Below are 24,833 nucleotides of genomic sequence, written 5' to 3'. Positions count from 1 at the left end.
TGTCCCTTCCAACCCAAACCATTCCATGAGTCCATTATTAACTTCTGGAGGTGTTTCTTGAAAGTGAAAAATCTGGCTTTTTTTTTTTTTTTGCTGCCAGAATTGAGACCAGCCTCACTCAGGTTTTATTTCTCTCACTGTATTTCTTTATAAACAAATAATGCCATATAATAATAATTAAAAAATCCCTCATCCAAACTATCAGAGGATGTCATTAGAAAATTGTCAGTGAGTTATACTTCTGTTTAAATTGCTCTTAAAGAACTAAGTACATCAGACAGTGCAGGTCAGGGTGAGTACAAAAAGTTATGGAAAAATTGTGGAAAGTCAAAGAAATATCATGGCTCGGCACATCTGTATTTCTGTTTTTTTTTTGTCCTTTACTGTTGTATTTGTGGCATTCACCTGCAGTCAAATCTTACCCTAACAGCAAATACTGACTGCATGTGAACAGCCTTGGCAATAGCATTTCTTGAGGGTGCAGATCTTTCCTCAAGGTTTTATTGTTCAGGCTCTTAAAACGCTGAGAGGTTACAGTGAAACAAGAAATAAAAAAAAAAAAACAAAAACTGAAGTGGTTATACTCAACCACAAGTTAAACATAAAAGCTTTGAGCTCGTGTCATGCAGCTCTGCTGTATCATAACTCCCTGCCAGTGGAAGAGTTGTGGTGTTTCACACTTACCTGCTTTACAAATGTGAATTATAAACATTTCTGTGGCCTTTCTTCACTGAACACTGCTGGAGTTCGCACTTGGAGCCATTTTCTCCAGAAATCCATGGAATCCTGCAGGCACCCAGGGGCTGGGGCTGCCTCAGCCCCTCCTGGGTCACCCCTTGGCTTCTTGGCAAGCCCCAGGTGCCAGCAAGAGCTGCAGAACCTTCTTCTAAACCTGGAAATATTAGAGAAGGGAAAGCACAATCATACAGTGCCATTCTGGGCAGGAAAGTGATTTTGTTTGCTTAGCAGTTCCCAAATTGCAGGCTTGTAAGGATCTTCTGCTCCTGAGTTTTGCCCACATCAAGAAAGGCAGGGTGGGCGAGTTTCTGGGCTGGTTCAGTTTATTACAGTAGATGAGGATTACACCTCTTACTTCTTACTCCTGTTAAAGGACTTCATTAAAAAAATTAATAACAATGTAATAATTTCAGTGAAGCCCTGTGGTATGAATAAAGCAGCAGCACAGGGGGATAAGTGCACTCTGGTTTTCTCTCAGTGCATCCTTGGATGTGTAGGCTGCTTCTAAAGTGCAGCAAGCCTAAATTTGGGTTAAATTCACAACATGAGCGCTCCCATCATAACTGGAATTATTTTAGGGGTCCAGAAAGGCTGAAAATCACATGTAGCATATTTGTCTACCCAAAAAGTGCAGTTTTAACCTGCAGCAGCAGCAGTTTTAGCTGTTTCTGCACATCACTGAGAGCAGGTTTATAGTGCTCTGCCTTTGGAATATCCCAGTCTTTCCCTCTGGTACAAACTGTTTGACCAGTGCTGGTGGGACCCAGGCACACAAAAAGAGATTTCCTGGCAAAACAATCCAGCAAGGGACATCTCAAAAGTTTTCCAACAGCTGAAAAACATCAGTTCTTTAAAAATATGTGACCAGTCCAGTTGCATGACAGTGTGAGGGTCTGAAAGTCCTGCTGGCACTGACTTGGGATATTCTGCATAGCTGCTCAGGGATTCACCTCCTGTGAGTAATGGTAAACATCCTGAGTCATGCTGGTAGAAATTTGGTGTGATGCCAGTGTGGTTATTCACCACAGCAGAGTGCACCCCTGTGTGTGTGTGTGTGTGTGTGTGTGCCAGTGCTGGGTGCCTGTCACAGGAAAGGGGGGTTTATGTTTAGTTATTCTGTCAGTGCCATTCAGAGCTGTTCTCCTGTCTGATATTCACATCTCAGGCAGCAGGGACACAAGATTCCTTGGAGAGAGCCTGCAGGCAGAGCTGTTCTCCCAGGCAGCCTGTGCTTGAGTCACCATTTCATATTGTCCTTGCTTTCAGAGCACCAGGAGACAGGCCCAGCCACTCTGGCACCTCGTTTGCTGTTGATTAAACATCAGCCAGAATTGTTCATCAGCCAGAATTGGCTACAGCTGTGGCTCTATTCTGACTATTATTTCCTGTGGTCTTGCTTTGTAAAGCTAGGTATCTGCTAAAGAAGGCAGGAGCCTCCCCTGAAATGTAAATGTAAAACCCCCTCCCTCTGAATTATTATAATTTTGAAATTAAGAGGCTCTCAGGCGAAGACATGGGAGTAGGAATAACAGTTCTTTATTAGGGAAAAAAATGAAAATAAAATAAAAATGCAGTAATACAAAACAACCTTGCCAGAGTCAGACCATGCCCTGCCCCCTGTGTGTCAGGGGGTGGCACAGCCCCATCCCATGGGGGCTCAGCCCTCCTGCAGTGCCAGCTGTGCTGCTGCTGGAGCAGGGATCCTGCACAAGGGGGGAGTTTTCCTCTGCAGCTCCAGGGCTGCTGCAGATGGGCCTGGGCTCCCTCTGGCAATGCAGGGCAGCAGAAAGCTGCTCCTCTGGCAATGCAGGGGGCAAAGGCTGCTGTGCTGTGCCAGGCTGAGATTGGATCCAGGTAGGAATGCTTGGCTCCTCCCCTGGGCGCAGCATCTCCCCATGGGATGCTGGAATTGGATCAGCCCTGCAGGGACACTCAGTGGCCATGGACAGCAGAGATCTCCTGGAGGGAGGGTTGGCTGTGGCAGAGATAAAGCAAAAACTGCCCCATGGACAGCAGAGAGCTGCCCCAACTCTGACAGGTGGGGATAGAGCACACACCCCCAGCCACACCTTGCAACCCAGGACACCTGTGCAGACAGGTACTTTTAGCCTGGAGAAAAAAAGGCTAAAGAGGGTAAAAAGAGGCTCCTGGGAGCCTCTACAACTCCCTGACATGAGGGTGCAGCCAGAGCAGGGTCGGGCTCTGCTCGCAGGGCACAGGGACAGGAGCAGAGGGAACGGCCTCAGGCTGGGCCAGGGCAGGCTCAGCTGGGACAGCAGCAGCAATTTGCCCATGGAAAGGGAGCTCAGGCCTTGGCAGGGGCTGGCCAGGGAGCTTTGCAGTGCCCATCCCTGCAGGTGTCCCCTGGAGGTGGCACTGAGTGCTCTAGGCTGGGGACAAGGTGCCCATGGGGCACAGCTTGGCCTCAATGACCTTGCAGGGCTTTTCCAGCCTCAGTGACCCTGTTAATTGTGCTTTGGGCCCCGTTCATTCCTGGCACAGAGCAGCACAGGCCATGGTTCTGTTGGCTGCAGCCCCCTCTGCTCCCCGTGGGTGCCGTGCTGCAGAGTCTGGCCTGGAGCCCTTTTGTGTCAGCCTCGCTCACTGCCCGGCCATGCTGCTGTGCAGCCCCTTGCTGCAGGGTCCAGGGCACTTCAGGAGGAACCTGCTGGGGTTTTTAGGTAAGAACAGCATCCCAAGTTACTGAAAACACACCTGAGGTGAGAAAATCCACAGGAGAGGTTTGTAATCAGCCCCTGTATAAAGGGGATGTTCAGGCTCAGTAAGTTGGCAATATGTGTCCATTAAAATTTTGATCCTCTTGATACATCAATAGAAAAGAAAAGAACAATGCAATCACATCTGGTGAGCTCTGGATCTGTAAATGATTCCCCACCCTTTGATGTATTTACATAACTCCCCAAATGTGTGCTCAGAAAGACAACAAGTCCCAGAGCTTATCTCTCTCCTTCTGCATGGGGTAGCACTGGCACACCCAGCTCTGGCTGCGTTTGTACAAGAACTTGTTCCTGTCTTGATATTTTAATCTGTCCTGAGTATCAGAGGGGAATTCACATCTCCTGCCTCAAGTACTGCTGCTTCTCATTAGTGCCATCCTTCTGTGTGACACTTTGGATGTGACAGAGGAGAGAAACCAGTCCCAAAAACTTGTACTGCTAAAGCTGGATTAGTAAATGCTAGTCTTGACTCAGGATGCCAGGAAGTGTAAGAAATCCTGCTCTGTGGCTACAAATTTATCCTTCTATAGAATCACAGAATGGTTTGGGTTGGAAGGGATCAACTCATTCCACCCCTGTCATGTGCAGGGACATCTCCTGCCTCAAGTGTTGCTGTTTCTCTCTAGTGCCATCCTTCTGTGTGACACTTTGGATGTGACAGAGGAGGGAAACCAGTCCCAAAAACCTGTGCTGCTAAAGCTGGGTTAGTAAATGCTGGTGTGGATTCAGGATGCCAGGAAGAAAACCTGCTCTGTGGCTACAAATTTATCCTATAAAATCACAGAATGGTTTGGGTTGGAAGGGATCAACTCAACCCTGTCATGTGCAGGAACACCTTCCACTATCCCAGGTTGCTCAGAGGGTTATCCAGGATAACCAGAATATCCAGGATATTCTTCCAGGATAACCCTAAATCAGGAAGGCTCTGAAGCAAGTGTTTAACTTTCAGTTTGAGTTGTAATAACCTTGTTTCAGTTTCCTGGAAGGAGATGTCGGGCTAAACCAGGTTTTAGTGCCAGTTTTGGCTCTTTCCTCAGAGTACTGCTAATTTAGGGGATGCAGGGCAATCCCTATAGCCACAAGCAGAGCCTGTCACAGACTATCAAGCACAGACATGACCAGCATGAAATTTGGGCTGGGGGTGAAGGAGGGTCTGGCAATAGATACCATCTGCTTCAGCAAGTTAGTACCAAATGTCTGGAAGCTTCCGATTCCAGCCTGTAAAGGTGGAGCTGAAATAATGAAAATTGTATTTCTGTTTGGAACGAGCAAGGAAATCTGTCACAGCTTTTTTTTTGTTCCTAGCCATGATTTCCAGAGGTGAAAAGATAAAAATTGTTTATTTTGCAGATAAGGACTTGTCCCACTTTAGAGTAGCAAGACTGGAATATCCAGGTGAGAAAGAAGAATACACTGCCAAAAGCTGAGTTTAAAGCTGAATTCCCACTTTTAAGTTCATAAGGGAAAAGTCAAATGTCAGAACAGTTGCATACTCATTTTTCCAACTCATATTGGACAACATTTGCTTGTCTTTGAATCCCATTCCTTGTGGTGCAGAGTTGCCAACTGTTTTGCAAATGTTCTCTGTCGTCTTCTCTTCCAAAAAGGATCCATCTTTTCGGGGAAAAGATGTGAAATGAGTGGCCTGGAATAGCTCAAACAACTTCTCTTTAACCCTGAGAGCTTCAAGACTGAGCTGTGAGAGAAAGATCTGGCCTGAGGGACACAGGGCGTTTTTGGGGATGGAGCTCAAGATGCATTTTCGAAGCTTAGGTGCTGTTGGAAGTTGAGCAAAGGCTTTAGAGAGACCAGAATAAATCTGGGTGTGCCACAAATCCCCTTTCCTGGGTGGGCTTCTGTAACTGGGGGCGAGTTGCAGTGCTGGGAGCATGAAAACACTGAGAACATGATCTAACACTGGATTCAAAACGCTTTTCTGTCCACTTTATGTGAAACTTCGCAGTTTCCAGATCCTGTGTGTGATGCTTCAAAAGCTTAAAATATGAATCCCATAAATCCAGTGAGGATGTGGCAGGCATGGATTTACTGGGGAAGAGAGGGAGGGAATTAAAAGCACACCAGTGCTGTTGGTGTTTCTGTCTGACTTCAATCTGAACGAAGTTGCTGGTGAAATTTTGCTTTTACTGAAAAAGCATCTCTTGCTTTTGAAGTTCTGTGGAAAGAAAAATCTTCCTTTACAACCATGATGTCATTATGCCATTTGATCATCCACAGATAGCTGGGAAAAGTGGACAAAATGGGAATTTGGCTTATTTAGGGATTTCTTTAATAGGCCTTCAAATGAATTATTTTATTTTCATGGATTTGAAGGGGGAAAGTTGGCTGTTTTAAGTAGTAAGGGAGAGGTGTGCAAAGATCTAAATGGTGATACCTTTAATTGCAATTTTAAGTGCAATTTATGCAAATTAGGCTTGAGTAGTACATAGATGGTCCTGTCACTTCACTGTCTCTGGGGGAAGCTGCAGTTCAGTGTTAGCCAGGCAATATTTACCTAAATCAATAGGTAAAAATGCAATTTGATTTTCAAGTTGGTGTAAATGTGAGAGCAGATAATGAAATTTTTAAAAAAAAAAATCTGAGGAAAATTACTGTTTCCCTGATAGTGCCTTGCTACTTTAAAAGTTGAGTTCAAGATCATGGGCAGAAGGAAACCTCTTGTGTGAAAAATGGGAATTTCCAGTTTTTTAAGGGAAAACAGAGAAAAAGACAAGATTACTTTAAATGATGTTCATGCTCCCACATTTTTCCACATTTTCTAATTTTTTTTTGTTTTATTTATCCCAATTTATTAGCAGTTGTTTGGTGTTCAAGTTACTGAGTAGTACTCCACATTATTTACATGAAAAGCTGTTGTTATTTTAAAGAGCTTTAATGGTTTTCCACCCCCTACACATGCAGACAAATGCACCCCACCTGCCCCAGCCCCTCTGCACTCCATTACTGGACATGGATAAGGGATTCCAGAACATCTCTGCTCTGAAGTGCTGTTAATTGAGGGTCTGGACCAGATTTGCAGCTCTTGTAAACGGGCACAGCTTCAGGGAAATGGTGCTTTTTTCTATCAGCTGCAGGTCTGTCCCAGTCCTGCTGGGTGTTTCTAAATTGGGAAGAATGGCTCGTGGAAATCTCTGATATCTTGGGTGAATAATGGGGCTGGGCAGGGCAGAGCATGTCCCAAGTTCTTATTTTGGGAAAACTGTACATTTCAAATAAAAATAATTTTTTCCATGAAAATTTCAGGGCTGAGTGTTTTTTCCTGCATGAAATAAATCCTCAACAGACCCTATGGAGGCAGAACTGTCTTAGAGCTTCAGCTGTGCTGAGCCTCGAGGAGCTCTGGGGAAGGAAAGATGCTTATCAGTCTATAAAAAGAGATTTCTATTGAAAATAAACATTTAAAGTATAATGATATGCCTTTTGTTTCTCTGGTTATGCAGCTGCCTTGGGATCTGAGCTCCTGGTAAACACGTTGGCCTGGTAAAGGACATGATTCAGACTGTCCCCGATCCAGCAGCTCACATCAAGGTTAGTTTCCTGTTTCTTGTGAGTCCTCAGATGTTTGGAGAGCCATAAAATTAGAGAATATGTACACTTACCACAGCTTTTCTTGCATGTTTACAAATTGTGCTACTGCCCAACGTGGGCTTTTTTATTCCTCAATATTTACGTGCTGTTGTGTGAGTCAGCCCTGCAGTCTTTGTTGCTGACACCTCTGTGATCTGCTCTGAAGCACGTGGATATTTTAAAGATAACTTTTTCTAAAATTAACCTTCCTTGATCATCCTTTAATATTTGGTGTGTTTGATAAAATACACCTCCTTGAGAAACCCTGATTTTCTATGTCCCTGATTCTGCTCCACGACATCCAGTGGCAAACATTAAACTGAACTGCAGAAGGAAAATGAGCATAAAGCAAAAATTCAGATCCAAACAAGCATCTCTTACATATATTCATTGCAACGTTTAAAACCCCTTAAAACCAGCAGTGGTTTGCTGTGTTTCAGAAGGAAGTGTTTGTTTTTACTGTATTATGACTATTATTGTTATTATTATTAATATTATTACTGTGGCTTTCTTATCCTTCCTTATGGAACCTGTGGGACCTGGCAGATGCAGCCGTTGCAGAGAACAAGTAATTTTGGGGTATTGCACAAAAATTTCATCAGGAACTGGAGTGATAGGACAAACAGCAATTAATTCAGACTAAAAGAGGGGAAATTTAGGTTGGTTATTGGGAATAAATTCCTTCCTGTGAGGGTGGGCAGGCCCTGGCACAGGGTGCCCAGAGCAGCTGGGGCTGCCCCTGGATCCCTGGCAGTGCCCAAGGCCAGGTTGGACACTGGGGCTTGGAGCAGCCTGGCACAGTGGGAGGTGTCCCTGCCATGGCAGGGGTGGCACTGGGGGACTTTTAAGGACTCTTTCATTCTTTCTGACTGCCTTTCTGTCTGTTTTTTTTTTTTTTTAAAGTTATATTTCCTGCGACTTCTTTCATGGAGTTTCTCCTCAGCTGGCTGCCATCTACCAGTCAGCAGCTCTCTCTAGAAAAAGCTCCACTGTACAACTTATTTTTAACTGAAGCATAGAATAAAAATGAAATATTATTTTAAACAACTCCCTTTTTCTGTAAAACTCAGTGAATGAAAGAATCTCTCTCTCTCTATCCCTCTGTGTTGTTTTTGGGTCGTGTTTAGTTACTAGGATGAGTTGCAGTAGTGGGAGAGCTCGTTCTTTCCCCCTCTCCAGGTTTTCCAGACCCAGCACTTCCACAGCCTTCTGATCCTCAGTTGTTTTTATGGAAAGAGCAGAAAAACAAATCCTCCTCCCCTCAAAAAATTGAAGTTTTGCCTCAACGTGGGTTACAACCAGTAAGACTTGAAAACATTGACTTGAAAACATTGAAAACATTCAATACCTCTTCATGCTGTTTAAATGCCCACAGCAGCAGAAATAACATAAAGAATAACTCAGTTCCGTGCTTTCTGCCAAAACTGGTGCCCAGAGAAGGTTTTTTGTAACCACAGGAGTTAGTGGGAGAGGGCAAGGCTGGGTATGAAAGTATCTTATTACAGCAAGAGAGCAGCATAAAAATCCCTGTAATGGTGTGTTCAAGGGAATTGCAGGAGCCTGTTCTCAGCAGAGCATCACCCCAAAGTTGCTGTTTTATTGAAAAAGGGTGTGAGGAAGGCAATTACTTTAGTGCTGTGTTTGGGGTAGGAAAGCTGGCCAACTCCACTTCAAATCCTTCTGATTTCTGTTTATGTCATTAGGGCCTGCTGTGGTCTAAACACATTCTTTGGAAAGCAGCCATGGATGCTCGGGTCATTTCGGCTTTAAAAGTGGACATGGCTGCATTCTTTAAAATAAAAAAAAGGGATTAAAGTGGTGCAGGGGATGTGGGAAAGCCTCTTTGGTGTGCTGGGCTTTTCTGTCTGCCCTGGTCACAGCTCTGGTGCCCCAGCATGAGAAAGACATGGAGACAAGTCCAGAGGAGGTCACAAAGTTGATAAGAGAGACTGGAGCACCTCTGGAGACAGGATGAGAGGGTTGGGATTTTTCAGCTTGGGGAAGAAAAGGTTTTTGGAGCCTTCACAGCACCCTCCAGTGTCTGAAGGGGCTACAGGAATCCGGAGAGGGGCAATTCATCAGGAGCTGGAGTGACGGGACAAGGGGAACAGTTCCGAACTGGACCAGAGGAAATTTGGGTGAAGATATTGGGAAAAAATCCTTCCCTAGCAGGGTGGGCAGGGGCTGGATTGAATTCCCAGAGCAGCTGGGACTGCCCCTGGATCCCTGGCAGTGCCCCAGGCCAGGTTGGACACTGGGGTTGGAGCAGCCTGGGACAGTGGGAGGTGTCCCTGCCATGGCAGGGGTGGCACTGGATGAGCTTTGAGGTCTCTTCCAACCCAAACCATTCCATGATTTCATGATTCTATGATCTCTCATTGCTGTTGTAAGAGAAGAGACAAACTGGGTTCATTACAATCGTCTGATAAGGTTTTGTTTAATTAACTGTATTCTGGGATGTGATGGTGTTTCTTTACGAGCAGACACAGCTTCATCCATGCACATTTAGAGCTGGAACTTTGAAAATTCACCTTCTGGGAAGTGCCTGGATTCTTAAGATTTGGCAGATTGCAAGATTTAAGTTTTCTGCCTGAACATGTGCAGAAAAATAATGCAAAATAGACAAGAATATGGCAAGATGAATACTCAGAGGTGCCTTTTTTGCAGAAATGGGAATTTCATGTGCATTGTGTGAGTTTTCTGTGTTCTGGTTTGAAATCAGCCTTTTCTGGTACCAGAAGGAAAATGTAACAAATCTCAATGTTCTTGTGCTCCATCCCTGAATGGGATAAGAGCTGGATTCTTACCCAGGATTACCCATTCTGCACCCAGGCAGATCCTGTCCAATTTTGGGAATGTTTGGAAAGCCTCAAAGTGCGTGTCCTCCTTCTGTTTGGGCAGCTTCATTCCAGAGATACTAAAGATTAAGCTTTACATTTTTCAGCTTGAATGAAGCATCTGACATTGATCAGGTGACCCTGTGGCTCCCTAATGTGTAATTTCACCTGAGCCACGACTTTGTGTTTGGTCCAAGCACAAAGGAAAGAAACATTTGATGTGGACAAGAAAAAGGATGGGTGATTTCAGAATTTTCAGATTATCATTTCCAGTTCAGCAAAATCGGGGGAATTCTGACCCTGCTATTTTTCACACATTGAGTGCCGGTAAGAGAAGTGAAATAAATAAACCTCCTCACACTGATAAAATTGTGGCTTTGTATAGGCAAGGCTATCATTTACACACACTTTCATGTGATATTTTTGTTGATTTGTTACCATTAAACTCCAGTTCTTGCAACCACAGTCACAGAAAAGCTCCAAAATGCTGCCCGACATTTGCATATTTTGTTTTTAGGGATTTATGCTTTTTAAATACTGACCTTTAAATAAACCTTGTATTTTTTTAAGGGTTAAATTCTGCTTTTGAAAGAGGTCAAATGTTTGTTTGACTTTAGTTAGCTTGTGCCATCAATGTGAGGGGATTTTGTGGAACCAATTCTAAAAAAACCAAGTTACTGCTGTTCCTTTGTGCCTCACTGGGAGAGGAGAATCCAAGGCATGGTGTAGGTAAAAAATAAAGACTGTATTTATCTTTAATGGTGTCTATCCTGGGATAATGGGGGTGATTTTCATTGGATCAAGGCTGCTGGAAGATTTGGTCAGTTCAGATTTTGTTGGTCTGATTTTTCTGTTCATTGGTGATGATTTTGAGATGTGGGATGAAGAGGTGGATGAATGGCAGCAGCTTGTGGGTGGCACACTCTGGTTTTTCATTGCAGAAGGTGAAGAATGGGAACAATTTACACCCCAGACAGCTTAATTAAAGAAGACATTCTTGATAAAAAATACTCCAAGGGCATCAAACATTAAAAGCCAAGCTCAGCTGGTCTGTGTCTGTACAACCTCATTTGTTCTGTGGATGTAACTCAGGTTGTTGCCTCTGAATCTGTAAATGTTGAGTTATCAAATCTGGAAGCTGTTCCTGATACCACAATGAATGAAAACCTGGTTTCTTAGAAGGAATAAAAGAATTATTCCATAGCAGTTTCTGAAAACCACTCCTGAATTTAGCACTTCTCTGCCTGGGTTGTGGTGGCAAATCCACATTTCCATGCACAGCATCCCATATTGTTGCTGAAAGTATGACAGACAAAACCTGACCTCAGAACTCCTTTGCTGGGCAAAGAATATTGGATTTCAGATTGTGGCAGTGTTGAGATGCTGCTGGATGTACCTAATCTCTTGTGTTATGGTTAATTTTTTTTTTAAGTTTTATTTTTTTTAAGTTTTATTATTTGTTAAGGAGTATATTCTGGGTCTGATATAATCTTTTATTTTTCCTGGAATTGTAGAGTCTCTAAATAGGATCCAAGACTTTGTTATGCTGGGAGTTTTGGATGTACAATACAGTCTCTGCCTGAACTGGCAGGGGGACAAGAAGGGAAGGACAACAGAATTATTATTATTATTATTATTGTTATTGTTGTTATTATTATTATATCATATTATTATAATATTATAATTTATTATTATTATTGTTATTGTTATTATTATTTTCCTCCAGAATAAGGAGGATAAAGCCAGACTTTTATCCCCACCTCTTTTTGGGGTCTTGCTTGAGCCAGAAGCCTGGTCCTTGTGGATTCTTTGCATGGCTAAAGCACTTCTTTCACTGCTTATGAAGGGATATTTGGGCAGCTTAGCTGGGAGTGAGAGCATGGAAATCCAAGCCAAGGATACAAAGAGCTTGGCCCAGAGCCCTAGGTGAGGTGAACTGAGCCCCAGTGCAGCCTGGATGAGGAGGTGATCCATGTGGAGCATGGAGTTCTGCTGGATCACAGCCTGCCAGCAGGTGATAACATACTCCTGTCCCTTCCAGAAAATATGGAATATCTGCTCCTGACCAATGAGGCAGCCCTCCTGCAGGTATGAATGGGTGATGAGCCCATGGGCAGAAGTCCTGCAGTGGCCTCTCTCTGGGAGAAAGTGCCTTTGGCCCCAGGGCACGGAGGTGAACAAGCTCCTGGACATTCCCTGGGCTGCAAACTGGTGCTGGCAGCTCAGGGATGACTGCTGCCCTGCTTCATGATGGATGTGAAAAGGTTTTAGTATCAGCAGTCCTCAGAGCTGAACAGTTGTAGCTCCGTCCCCTTTTCTTACCTCTCACTGTGGACTTCATTCATTATTCTGGTGAAACTAAAGCTCTTCCCTTGTTGTAGTACAGACAGGGTAAAGCCACAGTTTGAGTTTCACTGTTCTTCCTTCTCACTGTGCTGGATTAGAGCCCCTAAATCTTTTTTAAATGATCACCACAGCTTACTCTGTGTCCTCAGAAAATAAAGTTTGCTATGGATGAGTTTATAAAGAGAGTTTATGTGGATGTGGGTGGCACTCCTCCCTCTCCTCCCATGCTCATTCAGAGCTCCCACACTGCCAGGATTCAGATTTGCTGTTCCATTTCCCTCCTGTGTCAGCACACATCAGTTACCTGTAATAATGCCAGAATCACTACTGGATTTGAACTCTAGAACCCCTCCTAGGCAGAAATTGTGATTCACTTCTCAGCAGCTTAAAATTCTGGATGGTAACCAAATGATTGCTATGGAGTTCCAGTGAGTAAATTCTTCCTGCTTTTTATTTCTTTTTTCTTTGCTCTTGAACCTCTACCTCTTCTGTCTGCCTGAGCAAATACCTCCTTGCTAAAGGAAAAGAGAGATAATGGCTTCTGTGTGCTATAATTGATGAACTTTCAGCAATTCGGAGCAAATCCAAGTTTGCTGCCAACAACCAGATGGAAAACAGTGTTAATGACATGTTCAAAGAAGAGTATGTTATTTTGATAGGGATGGTCTAGAGACTTTAATCTCTATTGTTATAGGGACTAATGGCATGGATAATTCCTTAAGTGGGGCCATTTTTAAACAAAAATTATCTTCTTCATAAGCAGGAAAGAGCAAACTAAAGAGTACCAAATGCATTTTCAGAGCTCTGGCTGATAGATGTGCTTTACACAAACCCTTTGTTACATGGAGTCAGACGTGTTTAAATCTCATTTCTGCTGTCTGCCAGACACTTAAAAGTCTGGACATTTCCACTGGTGATGGGTAGAGATCATAAAATGGATGGTTTTGGAAAGCAGAGCCAGGGTGGTGGGAAGCTGAGGGTGGGGAGGAGAAGTTGGGAAAGATGGACAAGACAAACTGGAACAGGAACAAAACCAGTTCTACTTTGGGGACACTGAGAAAGAAGATCCTCCTGTTCCTATTGCTGTGCTCTGGAGTGGGACTGAGGGCTCCCAAATCTCAGCCTGTAAAGGTCTCTCAAGCCCCCTTGTCCCCTCTTCCTTAGTCCCTGCTCACTCTGGCATGTGGGGTCAGCAAATCCAAAATTCTCCAAGGGCATCAAACACTTCAAGCCAAGCTCGGCTGGTCTGTGTCTGTACCAACCTCATTTGTTCTGTGGATGTAACTCAGGTTGTTGCCTCTGAATCTGTAAATTCTGAGTTATCAAATCTGGAAGCTGTTTCTGATACCACAACGAATGAAAACCTGGTTTCTTAGAAGGAATAAAAGAATTATTTCATTGCAGTTTCTGAAAACCCAATGAGCCCAAGTGTCCAATGCTGTTTTGTGCCTCCCAGGCTGTCATTTTTGTGTGTGGCTTCATTGAGATCGCTGAAGGGAAGGGATGCAAGGAAGTCTGGCTCTGGAGCAGCCTTGGGACTCTCTAAAGGGCTGTGTCCTTCCTCCTTGGAAACTGCTTACAGAAACCACCTGCCCTGGACTGTCCTCACACAGATCTGCAGAGCAAATGCTGAAGATGTGTGGGGATTATCTCTGAGCAAATCACAGATTACTTACTTACTTACAGAGATTACATACTTACTGTGTGTTTAATATACACTGCATTTGTATTTTGCCTTCATCTGGCCACAAATACCCCAAGCCAGGGGTCATTTTTCACCTTTCCTGAGGGATGATTCCCCATGACTTGTTACTGCGAAGCATTTGTTCGTATTCAGCTACTTAGTAGGGATTCAAACTCCTTACTTTCACACTGACTTTGCTCTTCCTCACCTCCCTAAAGAGGGAGATTTAAAGGGGGAGCTGAGGGGAGGTTGCCAAGCACATCAGTTCTGCTCAGGGTCCATTTTGGGTGGTGGGGATCAGGCAGCTTTGCCCCTCAGCTCTGCATCCAGCCCTGCTTTCAGCTGTCCTGCTTGTTTGGTCACAAATGGGGTCATAAATGACCACTTTGTTACACTTCTGGTAATGCTTTGTGGGGCTGAAAGGCATTTTCCAGGAGCTGCTGCTCCAGCAGCCCCGACAGGGATAAATGATTCTCTTGGACTTGGTGATGTGCTTCATCTGTTCCAAAATTCATTTCTTCTCTCTCTCACTCTCCCTGCTCCTCCTCTCTCTCTTCCCTCCCTTTTTAGTAAATCTCATGTTTCAACTTGTTCTAAGCCCCATCCTCTTTAAATCTGAATTTTTACTTCATTATTTCCTACCCTTGTTCTTATCTCCTCAAGACTCTTTTGGATTATTTCCCCAATCCTGTTGGTGTCCCAAAGTTGTCTTTGGGGTGCAATATCTTTGGCTGATGTGTTGTTTTATCCCCTTCTTTAGATTGTTAATACAGACATTACCTCATAAACAGTTATGGGCATTTGATTAGATACCTTTCACCAACTTGCTATTTTATCATTTGCCTTAAGTCTTTCCCTGTTGTTCTGTGGGATATTTTCAGACTCTCAGTGTTCTTTCCCAAGACAATTCAAATTCTTGTTGTGGAAAATCCTCCTTGGTTAAATTCAGTGGGGAATATTTGGATATTTCCATGCATGTTTAACTAGAAAGAGAAACTGATGGTGTGCAATATGTGTTTTCCTGGTGCAATTTTGTTTATTTATCAAAAAAGGATATATTTTCTTCACCTAGAAGAGCAGGAAGGGTAACTGCTGTGCCCATAAAATCCCATGTCTGTGTGGCCAGTGAGTTCTGTTCTCCAGAGGCTCTATAGTGCTTTCTTCACTACCATGTCCTCCTCAGAAATTCAGCTTTTTGCTACCTAATAACCTATAAACCCCAAATGTTGCCCTCCAGATTTAGAGCAATATTTAAATTCAAATAATATGGGTGACTTTTACTGTGAGTTATAAAATCCCAGAATGTTTTGGGTTGGAAAGAACCGTAAAAACCATCCAGTTCCACCCCTGCCATGGCAGGGACACCTCCCACTGTGCCAGGCTGCTCCAAGCCTCAATGTCCAACCTGGCCTTGGGCACTGCCCGGGATCCAGGGGCAGCCCCAGCTGCTCTGGGCACCCTGTGCCAGGGCCTGCCCACCCTCACAGGGAGAAATTTTTCCTAATATCCCATCTAAACCTACCCTTCCTCACCTCTAGGCCCATGCTTCTGCTGCTTCCATTGTTTTGGGTTTTTTTTTTTTTTTTGTGACATGGAAGGGATCAATTGTTTCTGCTGCTGAGGCTTAAAAGGGTGTTTGGCACGTGTGTTGTATATTCCATATCATCTGTGATTGCCTTGGATCAAAGAGATAAACTTGCTGGCAGTCATTATCACGTCCTTGAACAGCAGTAAATGTTTGGTAGGACGCTGTAACCTGCTATTGCAAATTCAAATTACACTGGGAAGGAGGGAGGTAAATCTGAGGTGTGCTGTGAGCCTCCCAGGTTGGGCTGACACAGGTTTCTCTCTTGGTCACATAGAGAGAATTTCCAAGAGCCCAGAAAGCTGCCATGCCAGGACTGTGAATAATAGGGCAGAAACCCTGGCACAGGCTGCCCAGAGAAGCTTTGGCTGCCCAGTTCTTGGAAATACTCAAGGCCAGGTTGGATGGGGCTTGGAGCAGCTGGGACAGTGAAAAATGTCCCTGCCCATGGTTAGAACTGGATGGGCTTCAAGGTCCCTTCCTTCCCAAATAATTCAATTACTTTAAGCAGTATCTGGGGTCCCTTTTTAAAGAAGGGAGGAGACCTGTGTTAGGAAGGGGTTAATTTTCCTTGGGAAGCACCTTTGTCCTTCCCCTCTTTCCATGGAGATTTGGCATAGTTACATTAAGCACAGGGGGACTTGGGTTTAACTTTTTGTTACATGGAGAGCTCAGCCTGGAGAGGAGCCCCAGCTGAGAGGGGCCCTCGGCCCTGAGTGTCCCTTTGTCCGTCCCTGTCTGTCTGTCCCTGTCTGTCTGTCCCTGGCTGTCCCTGTGTCTGTCCCTGTGTGCAGAGGTCAGAGCAGGCCCAGGCTCTGCTCCAGGCCCAGCAATGGCCCCAGAGCCACGGGCAGGGCCTGAGCCCAGCAATTCCCCTGCACAGGAGGCACAACTTGTGCCCTGGGCAGTGCCCAGCCCTGAGCAGAGACCAGAGGGGCTCTGGGGGCTCCTCCCTGGGGACATTCCAGAGCCACCTGGACCCAGCCCTGTGCCCTGTGCTCTGGGATGGCCCTGCTGGAGCAGGGAGGTGGCACCAGGGACCCTCTGTGGTCCCTGCCATCCTCAGCCATCCTGTGTGACACAGCTGGCACACGTGTCCAGGTCTGGGACAACAGAGCTTCCCTGCCCAACAGTTGAACTAAAAAGCTCTCAGAATGACCTCAGAATGAACAAAAAATTGTTTAAAACCCCCAAAAAATTGTTTAAAACCCCAAGTGGAGCCCAGCTGAGGACTGAGTTAAGGGGAGCCACTGACTCCTAAGTTAAAGCTTCAGAAAATCTCTCCAGTTCCTGAGCTGTCCCAGAGCTGCAGGCAGCTCACAGCACCTCAGCCATGGCAGAGATGTTATTAACTGAGACAGAGGAAAACATACTTTCAGTTATTACATGCTAATAAAGCACAAACTAAACAAATTTAGGCAACGGGAGCAATTATGCCATTAAAGATTTAACGGCAAGATTGATTTTTAAATGACTAATAATCTAAACCAAAGTGTGCACACACACAAAGAGGAGGGGGGAGGGGGAGGAAGGTAATTTTACCAATTGAATCTAATCAGGGCCTCAGTTCAAATGCAGGGCTATAAGTGTCCAAATACGTAAGATCTGATGCAAGAGCAGAAGTGGAAGCAGGATGGATGAGCTTTCCTCACTTGACCAGATTCTTCTGGCTGGGAGGAAGTTAAACACATGGGGTGGGGAAATTTGGGGAGCTGGGTTATCTGCAGAGCTCCCTTTGGATGCTGCTCCATGTTCCTTTTGGAATGGGCAGGGAGCAGAGAACTGAGGCACAAGCTATGGGCTCAGCCTCGGGTTTGCCTGAGCCCTTCCACATTCTGCTGCTGGAGGATGAGCTGGATCACTCCTGAACTGGGAGGGAATGGAAAAATTCCCATCTTCACCTGAAAAAAAACCTGTTTTCTGTTCCTGGGCTGCAGCAGAAGGTGGGTTTGGAGATCAGGGTGGGACACTGTCACAGCTCCAGGGTTGTATTTGTTTTCAGAGTTTGTGGCAGGGCTGCTCCCTTCGAAAAAAGTATAAATCTTAATCAAATAAAACTGATGTGCTGCCATATTTACCCAGTCTCACTGGTTGTCCTACATCATGTTTTAGCATATAAGTTACATGACAGAGTTATCCAGGGGTTGCCAGCTGACACAGAAACAAACCCTCATGTTAAATTGCCTGCAGATGTCCTCTTCCAACTCCTGTGAGGAACTTCTACCAGTTCTCTCTCTCTCCCCCCCCTTTTTTTTTTTTTTGTGTTAAATAAAAGCAGCAGAAGAAGGGGAAAACAATCTCAGTTGAATCTCTGTGCTGGTGCCTCTGTTTGCAGGACAGGAAGCCTTTAGAAGACAATGCAATTTATAGGCAGGCACAACAAAAATCCCTGTAAGGATTTCCATGAGCCTTAGTGGACCAAACGAGTCGTGGCTCTTTGGAAGGCTGGAGCTGAGTGAATAATGCCAAGTCTAAGGCTACCAAGGTGGGCTTCTCAGAAGATTCAAACCTGAGGAGGTGAGAAGATCTTTATGTTCTGTTGGCTGTAATTTATCTGATACTAGAATTTATGGTTAGAGTTTCACCCAGGCATGCCTTTTGTTTGGATATTAATCTAAAGAAATCAGGATTTTATCTGATGGATTTAAATTCTTGCTCCGTTTGGCAGAAATCCCCACGTAAGGTTGTGACATTCTTGAAAACATTCACTGTTTTCATTTGCATAATTAGGAATCTTTGTTTTGTTTTCATTGTATGAATTTAATGGAGTTGGTGAACTTTTTGCCTGGCTGTCTGCCTTGGTCGGGGAAATCACAGAATGTTGTTTCTTTTCCCTGGCTGGAGGACTATGGGCTATTTATGCTTAGTTGTAAAATAGACTTTTCTGTGAGTGCTTGCACCACTCTTTGGGATATTTCTGGAGGATCAGCCTGGCCAAAAGCAATTGTGAAAGGTTAGTGGAGAGCAGGGCTCCCATTTAAACACCTACGTGGAGGAGCAGCCCTTCAAAAGCTGGGAGTGCCAAACAACTCCCACTTGGAACAGTGGGAGCTGCTGAGTGCCGACAGCTTCTGAAAATCTGGCCTCACGTGGCTTCAGAAGGAGATTAATTAGCAAGTCCAGCAATTTTTTATTTTATTTTTCTGGTCTTGCTTAATTCTGCATGGTGAATGTTGCACTTGAAGTGTGCTCAGCAGTGGCAGGTGGTGGGAAGGTGGAGTTCCAGGTGGGTTGGGAGGCAGGCAGGGAGCTGGGCAGGTGTTTCCAGAGTTTTTTTCAGGAGAACTTTGGCCAGGAGCACTGAACTTTGCTGGGCAGGTAGAAGGAAAGCCCTGGGGAGCTCCCTCTGCAACAACCCCACATGGATTTTTTTTTTTTTTTGTAGTTTTCCCATTTGTCTTAAACTGCTTCGGAAGTGAAATAAATGAAACCAGAAAAGGCCTCTCTGGCATTACTGAATTAGGGATGTCCAGATGGGAAATTACAGTAATATCACTTGTGCATTCAGACTTCACGTCCTGTGCAACTTCCATGTGTGGGCAAAGGAGATAAATTTGCTCTCTGGAGCTACACGTGCGCTTCTCTCTTTTGATTAAGCCTGAAACACATTTCTCTTCCCTTTCTGTGATCATGGAGTGAGGTCTGCAGGAAAAATAGGATTAGAAATTAATGTTTTGGGGGCTGTATTTCCAAACTAAGTTATCCTTGTGGCTTTCTGTAATGTCTTTTTTTTTTTTAATTCTATTTATCACAAATCACCAGCCATTTTTTTTTCATTAATGCAGACCAAGAGCAATAATAGTTTGCTAAAATGAAGGAGGATTACTTCTGAAAATCAAATAACGAGTTGTGGTTATTGTTGCTTTGCAAACATGGCAAGCAGGTTGGCGACCAATATGTTTGCAAACGACCTAAGTCTTCCCTTCCAGTGGTAATCCTTATTCTTTTGAAAAGCTAATAAAAGTGGTGTATGAAAGAAATTCCTGGGGCACTGCAGAACTCACCCTCCTAGGGAGAGAGCCAGATGTGCTGGTTAATAACCTTTCAGGCATTCAAAGCCAGGGCAGTAACTTGGTATCACCTAAGCCAGACGTTATGTGTTGGTGCAAGGCAATATCACATCCTGGTCACATTTGCAGCAGAGAGCTGCAAGACATGTGGAGCCTTATTAAAGGAAGGGTGAAAAAAAAATAAAAATGAGGGAAAGAAAAGGAGGGGACAGACAGAAGGAGAGGGAGACAATGTGTCTGTCCTGAGAAGCAGCAAAGGAGCAAACACACTGCTCCACATGTGCGTTAGTCTGTCAGCCTGGATTCTGCTGTCCAGATGTTGGGGTGGATCCTATGGCAGGACTGCGGAGGAAAAAAGGATTTAAAAAGAAATCACATTTCAGGGGTGAAATTAACCTCTCCAGGTTTTGCAAAATGCAGCCTCTCTGTGTGATTTTTCAGAATGCTTTAGCGAAATAACAAATTCTAGATTTAATGGTTTTTACAGGCTTGCTTGGCAGCGCCTCCTCCAAACATAAATGTTTGTGTGTGAAACTTGTCAGTGGCTTTTAGAACCAACATGCCTCAGAGTAAAAAGCGTATTAAAGTTGTTCTCAGACCAGTCCTACTGAACTGAAAATTGTTTGTGGCGGGGGTCCCAAAATCTGATGGATCTTTCTCAATGCTCAATCTCTCAGAATCCAACCCTCTGAGAGCTTTGGCCATCACATCAAAACGGTGCTTGTGCATAACAAAAACATCTATATTTGCAGTGGCAATCAGAATACATCAGCGTCAAGTTAAGATTTTTTTTTTTTAAATGCCGAATTTGCTTTCCCAGGCGCGGCAGAAAAATAAATCACTTATGGCATTTATGGTATATTTGTAACCCGAAACTGGTGGCTTCGTGTTACCGGGCACGACGTGTGCGGCAGATAAACAAACACTGCGCAAAAAAAGAGACAAGTCCCAGCTTTGTCTGCCTGACACTTCACCTCTGTGACCAGCATCCCACAGCCAGGGCCACATGTGCCTTTCTGCTGAGCTTGTGTTTAGGTTGAGCCAGGCTCAACCCTAGGCTGGTCCTTGTGGCAGGACTGGGGTGTTCTGCGGGACACTGGGTATGAGGTTTGTGCCTGGCCAGCCGTGGCCGTTGTGAAGGGAAAGGGAGAATATCTGTGGATAAATATTTATGTGAATGCATTAAACAATGTGATTGTTCTTGCCTGAAGATCTTTCAAGAGGCCCAGGAATGCAACACTGATGTGAAAAGATGGTGATGCACAAATATTACCAAATTTCACATTCATGACTGATCTGGAGTCACTGCTTTCAGCTGTTGCACATGAAAACTCCAGTCATGGATTTGCAATCACGTTGCAAATAGAAATGAGGCAATTTTATGTCAATATTAGGACAGAGCACTCTGGAAGCAGTCTGGATGTTTTCATACATGTAATCATGGCTTCAGTGAAATTGTACATTTACAGAGACAGCTGGTGTGCCTTTTCCTGAGTTGGAATAGGATCAGCTGAGTAGGGCTTGTGAGAAATCTCAGTTTGGAGTTTTGGTAAAAGCCAGAATCACAGATAGAGATTTTTTAGTGGTATTTTGCTGTTGGATACAATCTTGACTCTTCTGGAAATCCCAAAAATGAGTGGACCTCTGCAGTCCTTTCTTGCATCCACCACACGAAGTGCATGGGGAGGTGCAGCACCATTTAACCAGGGTGAAAATAATCTTTTCTTTCCTGATACAGCCAGGTGGCATCTCCAAGTGTGCCCCACACACCTCAGACAGGGTGAGGGCTGCTGGGGCTCCATGGATGAGAGCTTTCCAGGCTGAGCTTTCCATCCTCACACGCTGGAGTTCGTCAGAGGGAGAGCCTTGGAGGCGGCCGGCTGTGATTCATCCCTCCCGGCAAGGCCTCTGAGGCAATCTGACATTATTGGGACTGATATCATTAATTAATGAGGGCTAGATGTTATTCTTAGACACTGGATTGAGGATTGGGTAGGGAAGCCTATGAAAGGGCTCTTTGATTGAGGAAAATTCCTACGGCGCTGTCAAATTTGCTAACAAAATTAAATCATCTGCCAACTTTCCAAGTTGAGGAGCACATCCCTTCTGAAATCTTGACTGAGTCTCTTCAGGGCCTTCTTGGGATCAAGGGATTTTTGAATTTATATTCATGCCAAATGAAAATGATAGATAGCCTCCAAAATCCAGTCGTATTAAATCTACCAGGCAGGCTTTGGAGAAAGCATTTCTGTTGGTTTGGAGAAAGCATTTCTGTTGGTTGTAGCACAGATTTGATCCTCCCCCACCTTTGTTTTTGGCTGTGCTTGGTTTAATGTGCTCAAGGTAGAAAGGAACCAAATCCCAGAGGTTTTGTGGAGCCTGGGAGTTGGTCACTGCTTCACACTTGGGCAGTGTGACCTGCAGCCCCCTCCACCATGGCATGTGCTCATACAGCTCAAACGAACCCCAAGTTTAATGGGATTTTTGTTTGGAATCAAAAAACATGCTCCAAAGCAAATGTAGAGAGCTCTCCTTGCTCCCAGCACTCCTGTCTTTAGGGCTGGTGCTGCTCTTCTCTCTTCCTGGTGCTTTTCCTGCTTCTTCTCCCAACTGGCTGCTCCCTGAATGGACCCTGCAGGTGTCCAGAATTAGCCCAGCCCTTGCAGGCCTCTGGCAGCAGATTTATAAATAAAATGCTGTCATTTCAGCCCAGCCCCGGCAGGGCTGGGAGCGCAGGAAGCGCCGTGCACATGTGGGGCGGGCACACATGGATCCCATTGCAGCCCTAATAACGCTGGGATGGGGGGAGAGGGCTGAGGGGCTGCTGCCAGGTCAGCTCCCTCCCTGGTTCATCTGTCTCCAGGCTGCTTCGTGTCAACAGAGGTGTCCAGGCATGGCCAGTCACTCAGTTTGTTCTTATTGGCACAGTTTTGGGGCAGGGAAGTGGCAGATGTGGCCAGCAGTGCTGAGCCTGCTCCTTGGAGTTGAGTTAAGGTTGAATAAGGATTGGGAAGGTTGAATAGGCTTTTGGGATGATACCCCCTGAGTGATGGTGATTTTGTCCCCAAGAGTCCTTCTGGAGCAGGGTTTGGACCTGGGGGTGCTGCTGACAGGGGCTGGACACGAGCCCAGGGGTGCCCAGGGGGGCAAGAGGCCCCTGGCAGCTGGGCTGGGTGAGGAATTGTGTGTGCAGCAGGAGCAGGGCAGGGATTGTCCCTCTGTGCTGAGGCCCCTCCAGGGCTGGGTGCAGTTCTGCTCCTGCAGGAGAGCCCTGGAGGGGCTGGAGCGTGTCCAGGGCAGGGAACGGAGCTGGGAAGGGGCTGGAGCCCCAGGAGGGGCTGAGGGAGCTGGGAAGGGGCTGAGGCTGGAGCAAAGGAGGCTCAGGGGCCCTTGTGGCTCTGCACAAGTCCCTGCCAGGAGGGCACAGCCGGGGGGGTCGGGCTCTGCTCCCAGGGCACAGGGACAGGAGCAGAGGGAACGGCCTCAGGCTGGGCCAGGGCAGGCTCAGCTGGGACAGCAGCAGCAATTTGCCCATGGAAAGGGAGCTCAGGCCTTGGCAGGGGCTGCCCAGGGAGCTCTGGAGACCCAAGGAACACCTAGACATAGCACTCAGAGCTCTGTTTGCCAAGGTGGGGATGGTCACAGGTTGGACTTGATGATTTTGGAGGTGTTTCCTGCCGTGAATGATTCTGTGATTCCATGATTCTGCACTGTGGATCAGGTTTGTCTCTCAGCTGTAGCACATTGTGCTCAGCCTCTGGGATACGTGTGCCTGCACACACACAGCTGGGAGCAGAGCAGCAGCCACCTCAGCTGAATAAAGCATGAGAATGTTTACTTCTTCAGAGAAAAAACAAATCTGTTCTGAATTGTGCTAATTATACAGAGCCTTGACGTGGTACTGTACGTTGAGCAGCAGAAAGATCCGAGTTACTTGGATCCCCCATTTGGTTTGGTGTGGCTCACATCCATGAACCAGCCTCTAATCTCCAATTCTGGCTGTTGGAGGGAGGAGTTTTTTTTAGGGATGTGTGTGTGACTTTCTTTAGATATCTGCTCTAGAGGCGCCCTTCAAGCATTTTGCCTCTGTTGCCAGGATCAACAGACGAGGTGCTGGAACACACTGATAAATTAAATAGCAACAAGTTACCCAGACCTAATGGTATTAATCCAGGAGTTTTGAAAGGCCTGAAGAATGAAGTGCCTGAGCTGCTCACAACACAAATGTATGGACTCAGGGGAAGTGAGGAACTTAAGAGTGACAGTCTTTGTACTTACTTCTAAAAACAAACACGAGAGCAGAGCTGGGAAGCACCTCCAAGCCTTACTGCAGGGCAAAAATAACACCTAACCAGGCGTAATAATAAACAATGGCAAAGTTATAAATACACCTCCTCCATCAACCATATGAAGTGGGATGTATTTTCTAAAGGAAAATTGGAAGTCTTTGTTGTAGCACAGTTTTTAGGTCACACACACACACACAAAAAAAAAAAGCAGATTTGAAAGAACGGGTTTATTTTGTAAAAAATCAGCTCAAAAAGCTTTCTTGTCAAAAGAAAAAGGGACATTTGGTCAGCCATTAGAAATGGATAGGAAAGGAACAAGAAAAAATAACAAGGAAAAACCGTGAAAAAAATTAGTCAAAAATACTTTTTCAGGCTGCCACTCAGGACCAGTAGCAGGGTGCCTCAAATCACATCCAATATCTGGTGTTGTTTAATCCATTTGGTAATGAGCTGGAAGACAGGAAGTGAGACCCCAATCAGATTGGAGTTTATATCCATGGTCATGTATTTTTTAGGTTATTCAGGACAAACTGAAGGAAATACAGAATGTTTCATCAAGCCAAGCAGAAAGCGCCGTGCTCTGGCAAATCCATATGAGAAAGTAATGTCAAAAAAATCTGTGCCATTGAATAACTATCACTACAATTAAAAATCACTGAAAAGCACTTTTGAGACACTGCATTAATCTTTTCCCATGCTGAAAACTGATCTCTGGCTCTCTGCTTATCAGGTTCTAATTTATAGTGAAATACGAACCTGCATCCTATGACAACCATTTCTCTTTGATAACCTTCTTAAAAGTTTTTCTGCACAAAGTCCTAAGCTTGTGGTACACTTGTATTCTGTCTGGGCCAGGCAGTGATCCATGTGGTGCAGTGGCTGACAAATGGCTGGGATGGTAATTAATACCATAATCAGATTTTGGAGCTGCTGTGGTGGAGTAAAAATGCTTGGGGGGCTTTGATTTGTATTAGAATTACACAGAATGGGTAAAGGGATCACAGAAGGTCCCTGGTGCCAC

The 24,833-nt window shown here is 45.1% G+C and overlaps 1 protein-coding gene across 5 annotated transcripts in view; it reads left to right on the top strand.

The window, feature by feature from the left end:
- The window catches only part of ERG (ETS transcription factor ERG), a 147,598-nt gene that overhangs the window by 35,405 nt on the left and 87,360 nt on the right, over nucleotides 1-24,833 (top strand). For 4 of the 5 annotated variants that reach the window (XM_030945564.1, XM_030945593.1, XM_030945555.1 and 1 more), the window contains one exon: nucleotides 6,935-7,022. In XM_030945564.1, the coding sequence (XP_030801424.1) occupies nucleotides 6,984-7,022 (39 nt within the window). In that variant the 5' untranslated portion in view covers nucleotides 6,935-6,983. Of the gene's footprint in view, nucleotides 1-6,934; nucleotides 7,023-17,800; nucleotides 18,031-24,833 lie in introns of those variants that run through there. The other variant, XM_030945609.1, reaches the window with a different exon arrangement.

Source organism: Camarhynchus parvulus, chromosome 1 (genome assembly GCF_901933205.1).
Source record: "Camarhynchus parvulus chromosome 1, STF_HiC, whole genome shotgun sequence".
In the NCBI taxonomy this organism is placed as follows: Eukaryota; Metazoa; Chordata; class Aves; order Passeriformes; family Thraupidae; genus Camarhynchus; species Camarhynchus parvulus.
This window is presented reverse-complemented; position numbering and strand designations above follow the sequence as displayed.